General features: G+C 29.6%; 1 protein-coding gene across 1 annotated transcript; it reads right to left on the bottom strand.

Moving 5' to 3' along the window:
* Positions 1-784: 784 nt before the first annotated feature.
* LOC145750668 (uncharacterized) lies at positions 785-4,140 on the bottom strand. The gene is made up of 10 exons (XM_082566746.1): positions 4,026-4,140; positions 3,460-3,548; positions 3,253-3,325; positions 2,775-2,902; positions 2,543-2,652; positions 2,131-2,446; positions 1,809-1,969; positions 1,559-1,723; positions 1,106-1,189; positions 785-1,026 (listed from the first exon to the last, which is right to left on the bottom strand). The coding sequence occupies exons 1-10, from the start codon at positions 4,041-4,043 to the stop codon at positions 821-823; spliced, it is 1,350 nt and encodes a 449-aa protein (XP_082422872.1). The 5' UTR covers positions 4,044-4,140; the 3' UTR covers positions 785-820.
* Between the last annotated feature and the right edge of the window lie 4,861 nt (positions 4,141-9,001).

Below are 9,001 nucleotides of genomic sequence, written 5' to 3' on the forward strand. Positions count from 1 at the left end.
TAAATGTTCTCTTTACACAACCAAGGTCATTAACGTTCTGCAGTAAAGCGTTTAATCACATGATCGCGAAATTTGACGCGAGTAAACACTTTTTTCCAGATCAAATGCTTTCAAGAAATAATAATTAGCTACTTCTTTCTAGTCCTCCTCTTTAAAGTCTACAGGCATACCATTTGTCTGTATTTAATTTTTTGTAATAATTATGCGATTTGTCATCTTTGAACTAAACTTTAATCTTGTGCAGTATTTTTTAAATTTTTTGATTTTATAATTCGTAAGTAAAATTAATATCTGTGGATCCAAGTTTTTCTTTAACTTGGTTGTCAATAGCTGTCAAAGTCATAAAAACTTTCCTTTCTTTTAGAGCCTATTACAGAAGAACTGAGATAGAAAAATGAACGTGCTGTATTAAATAGCGTTTACCAACAAGTCCTATTATATATGTATATCTTTATCCTCATGTGGAAAGGTTGGATTCACGGCTTAAGCAATAGAATAAGATTCGCATTTTTCAAGTAATTTTTTTGCATTGGGTAATTTACCTGCCTATTAGGTTTACATTTTTCACTTAACGATGGTCTCACTTAACGACTGGTTACCACTACTTTTAACCAATTTATCAAAAACACTTCGAAAGAAAATGTGCAAACGAAAAAGTACTATCACAACGTTTCTTTTAAACTCATTCGCCATCTTCGACTGTAGAAAGATTTGTTTAAATTTCAAATTAAATATAGAAAGGTAAATATTGAACAACAAAGTACTTTACTAATTCCAAGTTTATTTATTTTTTTACGTAAGCAAAATTAAACTTTTTAATCTAATCACTGTCTTCAAACGTAATGCGTTTTCCCTTAAATTCTTGAATTCCAGTTTTCTTTTTCCGTTCTTGGCTAGCCTGCCAAGAAGGGTGAAGAGTAAGATCGGCATCGGATTTTAAAATTTCTTTTTTGAATTTTTTGGTTTCAAGTTTTGTTTTGGATTTGGTATTATTATTAAATGGTTTATTTTTCTTATGGCGGCCATCTGAATAATATGAGATAAAAAAGTGCAGTGATAATTAAAAAATTGTAAATTTGTTGGGTTTTAAAAAAGGATAAATTACCAGTTTCTTGCTTGGAGCCGTACAGATTTTGTCTTGCCCTTTGTCCAAGTCTATTCTTTTTTCTCTTTTTGGAGATATCCAAATCTTATAAAAGTTTAAAAAATGAACTATGAGTTATAACTGGCAGCATGGTGTAGTAGTAAGAACACTTGCTACACCACTATGAGGTTGTGGGTTCAATTCCCACTGCTCTTATGCTGTAGAGCCCTTAAGTAAGGCGCTATAAACTGTATGAACTCCTGCTGAGCCAACACTTAATCAGCAGTTTAATTATCGGGCAATTATAATCTATAATATCCCAAACTGCCACTGGCAACTCGAGACTGGGTCGGGGTAACAGTTGTTACTCTATGTTTAGGTTGTGCATTCGACCTTCCCACATCAAGGATAAAGATATAAACAAAAAAAGAGTTACTGTTATTAAAGTAATCTTAACTTTAAGCAACTTTTTACCATTATTATTTTCGTGGGTTTCTGTTTTTCTTTTATTCTTCGTTTTACCCAGCGAACTTACAAAAGTTGTCTCGAATTTGTTCTTTTTGACTTTGGAGAAGTTTTTCAAAGGTATGTCATCGGATTTGAAGTTTTTAGAGGATTTAATTTTAAAGGCTTTAATCTCTAGAAAAAATTAAAATTCATTATTGTTGGTAATCCAATATTAACATGATAATGTATTAATAGTCAAAAAAGCACATAAGTTTACCTTGTTTATCACCAAAAAAAAAATCAACTTCAGAATTCTCTTCTAAATTATCAGAATCGTTTTTTTCTATTTCATTTTCTTCACTATTATAACCTTCTCCGTAATTTTTCAGAATATTTGAAATATCATTTGTAGTAGACATTTCAGCTAGGTCAATTAAACTAAAAAAAAATATTAACATATTAAAATAAAACCTTCATTTGTACTTGTAGTGAGCCTAAAGCTTTATACATAATGATTTTGGTTCTAGCATCTTATCACTTGTATGGCTGTTTGTGACAAGACCTTTAACTACAAATGATACCAAAAATTATATACTGACTTTTTTGTGTTACTTTTCGTCTTTTCATTAGTAGTTGTAATTTCGGGTTTTGTAAGATAGTCTGGTAAAACGACAGTAAATTTTTGCACTGGTTCATCTTCTGCTGTAACACCAATGTCTTCTACATCATTATCTTCACTGTTATAGTCTAAAACTTCAGTAGTTTTAGAAGTTTTTGATTCATTATTGAAGTCATTTTTGTTTGGAGATATATTATTATTGTGCATATCTTTAGATTTAGAAGTAGCTGTTGCAGTTGACTCCTTTTTACTTTTATTAGAACCAGATTTTGAACTGTTATTAGGAACAGTATTGTCTAAAAAATGCAACATTTTAAAAGTAAGAAATACTAAAATTAACTTTTGGTTGATTTTAAAAGGTTATACACAGTGGTAAAATAAGAAATATATACCTTTATTTCTTTGATTAGGTAACTTCTTTAGAACTTCAAGTGAAGTTATAACATCTTTTTCACTTCGCTCAGAATCAAAAACATTAATTTGCTTTTTTATCGATGCAATCCTTTAATTAAACAAAAAATTTGGGCAAAAAAATCATAAAATTCCCCAAAAAAATATGGTAAAAATATTTAAAAAAATAAATTCAATAAAAAGAAATTTACAATAAAAAAATTAACATCTTACTTGTCTTCTATAAAATTAATTAATCCAATTCTTGTAATTGCCCGATCTTTTAAAGATAAATTGGACAACTCGTTAGCACTAACATTCATAACCAGCAATTGCTTGAAAATAACGTCGGGTTTGATATCCTTCCAAATAAAAAATTGCAAACGGTAAATAAAACATTTAAATACCTAAATCTGACTAGCGGCGTAGTGTTGTAGTTAGAACACTTTACTCTCTCTTCGTAAAGTCCTTAGTTTAATTCCTATTGCTCTCATGTTCTAGTGGCTTTAAGTAAGGCGCTATAAATGGTATGAATTCTTGCTGAGCCAATACTTAATCAGCAGCTTTTTTAGCAGATATTTATAATCAATAATATTTAAAGAACTTAAGACTGGGTCCGGGTAACTGATGTTACCCTTATTTATTTAGGGTGTAAAGTCAACCTTTACACAAAGAAGATTATAAATCATTAAAAAAGGTTTATTGATCCCACCTTTAAAATATGTATTTCTTCAACTAAGCGTTCGGCACGATTTGAATTTTTTACTTTGTGTGCTTTTGTCCCCCTGAAAACATGAAACAATTGTTGTATAATTTTATTTATTTTTATTAAAAAAACTGAGTTAACTCTTTGATAGCTAACATGTGTTTACAAAGTTGATTTAGAAGTAAAAAAAGTGGGGTCTATATTATTTCTTACTTTTTGTTGCGTAGGTTTTGAATTCTGCGAACAAGTTTTGAAATCACATGAACTTTGGCTCTTTTAATTTCTTTACGCATTAATATCATCTAAAACAATTTTAGTGTTTTAAATTATTTATATCATCTGTCAACCGGCATCATGGTGTAGTGGTAAAAACACTTGTCTTCACTACATGAAGTCGTGGGTTCAATCCCCACTGCTGTTATGCTGTAGAGCTCTTGAGTAAGGCGCTATAAACTCATGCTAAGTCAGCACTTAATTTTAAGCTTATTTATAGGGCAATTGTATCTTTAATACCCGAAACTACGAAAAGCCAATCAAGTCTAGGTCAGAGTAACTGATGATACCCAATGTGTTCGTGAAGTCAACCTTTCTATACAGAGGATAAATAAACGTAAAAAAATTGAAAAGGATAACTTTACACGCACGCACAGCTTAAAAAAATAAGTAATTGAGTAACTAACATACAATATACAATAAGCAGACAACCAAGCGCCAGAGTTAACCTATGTTAGTTATTGTTAGATTATTGGATAAAATTGTATTAGTAGTTAACACTTTACCTGGTTATTTAAGTCCATTTTAACGGAACAAGTTGACCTGTTTATCAAGTTGTAAACAGCTTAACATGCAGACATGTGTTAATAACAAACTACCGAATAAAGTTTAACTTTTACACATGCTTCTAAATCATTTTTACGTCTGACGAAAAACAATTAAATTATGGGGATAAAGCATTTGTTAACAAACAAAAATTATTCAACAAATAAAGTTCTTTTGAATTTATTTTATTTAGTTTTAAAAAAAAAGTGTCTAAGTAATAAACATTTTTTTTTATTATTGTAAAGCCCAGCCAAATATATGATCAAAATATAGAGTTTTGTATAATAGATTTCATGTAAAACTTATGATTTTTATATTACATTCGGCAATTATTATTGTTAACACCGTGTTTTTGGTTGGCTTTCTATTTTGTAGAAAAAACACCCAACTAAAATAAGCGTAATGGCCAGTATTAACCAAACAAACATGTTTGCTCCTTCAAACAACCACATTTTGTTCGAGTTCTTCTCAAGTCTGCTAACATCTGTAAAGATATAAAAAAAGTTTTTAAATAAAATATTTAATATAATTAATTAAACAGGAAATGTATTAGGATATTTTCTACAAAGCACAAGTTAACATAAGTCCATACCAATACAAGAACGACTGTCTTCTCCAAGAATTCTCTCTCCAAAACAAGAACAAAATTTCTGATTGTTAAAAGTCGAACAAAATTCCTCACAACCGCCATTGTCCTATTGTGTAAAAAAAATTTCAATAATGTGATTTATAATTTAATTTGGCAAATAAATTTTAATTTTACCTTTTCGCATAAGTCGGTGTTGATGATCATTGGCCCAACTGAGATCAGGTGTCTCTGTCCTTGTTCCAAATTTCGACGACGTCTTTTTCCACTTGAACATTCCTAATAAAAAATAAATTTTGGCCAACTCATTTCTAAAATTTATTTTTAACTTAAATATTTTTAAACTTACATTGGTTGTGCAATCTTCGCCAGTTGAAGTGTCACAAAAATTAACTGTGCAGTGGACATAAATCTTTTGATCTTCATTAGTAAAGTTGGTCCAAACAAATGACTTGAACTTAAACAAAATCGTCTGATTAAAGTTCTTGATAACTTCAATGGCGTTGTCTGGATCAAACGAGTTATCGGCAGGGCATCTACATACACACACATTTTTCATTAATTAGCAGGTTACACACAATACCTGTTTGTAAATTATCGATTTTTACACAATAACTTTATGTAAATTACCCGTCCTCTATAATAGAATATGAAACATTGTTGTAAGGATATTCATACGGAGATGCCCAACAAGTTTTAGCCTGTAACACAAATTGTAAGCTTCATTACAAATATCTAATTAAAACTTAATGAAATTTATTAAGATGATTGTTACCTGAAGTATGTAGTCAGAACTTTCAACATCATCAGTTATTTGAGCAAACACGTAATCAGGAACTTGAACAGTTGCTGGTGGTCCAGTAAAAGCTTCGGTGTAGGTGCAATTGGCGAATGCGTACAAACCAAAATCAAGGTTGAATTCACCTTGTCCTGTCTCTGCTTCAAATGTGAACTTTCTATAAATCAGAAGCAAGAAGGATTACGTTTTTAAAAAAATCTACTTAATTATTTGCATATTAAAAGTAGCTACAATTTAATAAGCTTTATATATCACCTTATAGTAGGTACAATATAATCCGATGTGACGTTTTTGTCTTTGAGATACATGCAAGTTGAATTAATGCAGTAATCTTCAAACCTAAGAATCTTTGATGAAGCATTTACACTTTCTATTGCCCATAATGTATATGTGTATGTTAAGTAAATTTCATTTTCCTGTACGAAAATATGCTTTTACTAGTTTTTGATTATTTGTGAAAAAATAAACAACAGATTGAATAAAATTCTTACAGTTTGCACAGTTGGAAAACAATCTGTTAAGTTAAAAATAAATTCGGCAGATTCATTAGTAAATGTTGTAGGACTGCAAAAGTCGAAATTGGAAGTTAGTTGGTAGGAGAGCAATTTTTTAGGAGCGATTACTACTTTAAATCCTTCGAACGACGCCAAGTTAAAAGCTGAAGGTTCAGTTTTAATTGTATTTGTTTGAGCACATTCAACATTTGGTCCTTAAATTAAAGGCAATAATGTAAGTAAAAAAAAACCTTTTTTATAACTAACCAAAATTTACTTTTAAAATAACAAATACTTTATAATATTCAATATAATTATACCTTTAAAGATTTTGTTTAAGCTTTAAAGCTGGTATGGTAAAAATATTACAACAATAAATTGCGGAAGATATAATTTATAAAACTGTATTGTATTGCGATGATACATATTTCCTGTATAAATACATCGGAATTATATCTTGTTTATGTGTAATGTTTACGATTTCGCACCTTAATTCGTGTTGGATTTATATGTAATAAAAACAGGCAAAATAAAATGTAAGACTTTGACGCAATAACTGTAAAATTGCAATTTGAAATTCTAAACCTGACAACATAGACATTACCTTTTTACGATTAGCAATTTTTATATTGCCGGGCAAAAATGACTTAATTTAAAATTTTATATTTCGAAATGTATAAATTTACCTTTTTCACAGACTACACCAAAATTATTAGAGCATCGGCCATCTACCCACATTAAACTAGCTTCATCTGTTATAATAACACATCTCTCAAAATTCCTATTCGGCGATCCACTGGCCCATTGAGAGTCGGTATCAGCTAACGATATCCCATTGATCCATTGGTAATCACTATCTGCGTCACCATCAAGTATTTGCAGAAGACCGATATAGAAATCTTCGATTGACAGGCCTAATCACAAGTTTTTTTACTTTTAAAATCGGCCTTGGTTCAATCCTTTCTTTTTAATTTGTAAATTATGAAAATCTTAACAAAAAATTTTTAAATTAAAAAGTCCAAAATTTAATTAATGCCTACTCATTATAATTTGAACCAAAAAAGCTTGTTTTTCATCTGTGTCGACTATCGCTACAGTTGCGCCCAATGTTTTTCATCTGTGTCGACTATCGCTACAGTTGCGCCCAAACTTGCACAGTGTTGAACTTGGTTAGTATAATTACCCCGAACGTTTGGAAATAAGTATTCAATACCATTGAGAATATATGGATCAGTAGCATGTGCACCTTGGACTAAAGCAAAAAATAAACAATTAGGCAAAACTTTACTTAAAAGTATATATCATTGCTTTGCACACTTTATATTCAACTTGTAAATGTTAACATAACTGAAAAACAAATTTTAAATATAACTTACATAAGGTTCCTAATCCAAAAACTAAAACGAATAGACCAAGAAATTCCATCTTTACAGTTTAACAAAATTAATAAACTGACTAACTTGTTTTGAGATGAAATTATGTTAATATAAATGTGTTGCGCAAGACTGTCCTGATTTAGCATCATTGCTTCCTTGCATTGTTTCTTTACGGGTAAACACATATGTAACTATTTTGTGATACTTTTTTACAATATATACGAGATTTAAGATTTTTTTAACTAAATATCATAGGGGCTTATTTTAATTTCACAGCTATACGAATTTAGGTAACCTGTCTTTTTTGCAAATTTTATGATTTGTCACCAAGATAAAGCAAAATATATTATACGGTCTTTTTATTTAAATTCTAACTTGTAAATTAAAATTAATTCTACTGATCTGTTTTTATGGATACAAAATTTACAAAACTACTATTTCGAAGAATTCGGTTTATAATAAATACATATCTTAAAATAAATCAAATTTAGTTTTGTATATGAAGACTTGAGTTTGAAGTTTTCTAACTACAATATTCTATATAACACATTAACTAAAGTGTTTCATATGTGCAGATTAAAATTTTAGAAATACCAACTTCTGTGATAGACTTATAAAAGTTATGTATAAATATAATGTATTTTTTGATTGTATTTCAACACCTTATTAAACGCCATTAATACTTATAAGCTACATTACAATATTTAAGTTCTGATTAACAAGGTAAATAAAAAATTTAAAAGAGGTCATTCCGTTACATGAAAAGTTGTCAACATAAGTTGTATGTTTGGTTTTCTATCGGTAGAAAAAAGCAAATGCAAAAATTAAGATAATAACTATTATTAACCACACAAACAACATGCTTATGTTTTCAGACACCCACTGTTGTTTTGAGAAATTCTCAAGTTGGCGAACATCTAAAAAAAGAACAATTTTTTTAAAAACACAGTCTACATTTTAAATTGACATGGGTATAAAAACCTACGATAATAAATATAGAAAAGGTATACCTATGCAAGAGCGACTGTCTTCTCCAAGAATTCTTTTTCCAAAGCAAGAACAAAACTTCTGATTGTTTAACATTGAACACAACTCTTCACAACCTCCATTGTTCTGTTAGATAAAGGTTTGTTTATTCTAGACATCTAACTTGTTGCATTAGAATTTTACTTGCAAACAAACTTGTAAATCTACCTTTTCGCATAAATCAATGTTAATGCTCATTGGTCCAACTGAAATCAGGTGACTCTCTCCTTGTTCTAAATCTCGACGACGTCTTTTTCCACCAGAGCAATCCTGTCATAGTTAACAAAATAAAAATGATGTTAGCCTTAAGATTTTGGATCACTTTAAATTTACGGCCCTAAAAACTATTAGAAAAGTAAGAACAACAGCAAATTAGTGACAAACGTTAAATACAAAGGTTCGTGAAAGGATAGTAAGGTACAAATAATTCCAAATTTAAAACCAATTTATATAAAGCATTTTCTTGTTATTAAAATTTGTTAATACAGTAAGTTTTTAACTTACAAAATTACTATCCATTAAGTAACAAGTTTTTTTATTTTAAATACTTACATTGGTTGTGCAATCTTCGCCAGTTGAAGTGTCACAAAAAGTAACTGTGCAGTGGACGTAAATTTTCTGATCTTCTTCGGTAAAGTTGGTCCAAACAAATGAC

Source organism: Corella eumyota, chromosome 4, assembly GCF_963082875.1.
Source record: "Corella eumyota chromosome 4, kaCorEumy4.1, whole genome shotgun sequence".
Classification (NCBI taxonomy): domain Eukaryota; kingdom Metazoa; phylum Chordata; class Ascidiacea; order Phlebobranchia; family Corellidae; genus Corella; species Corella eumyota.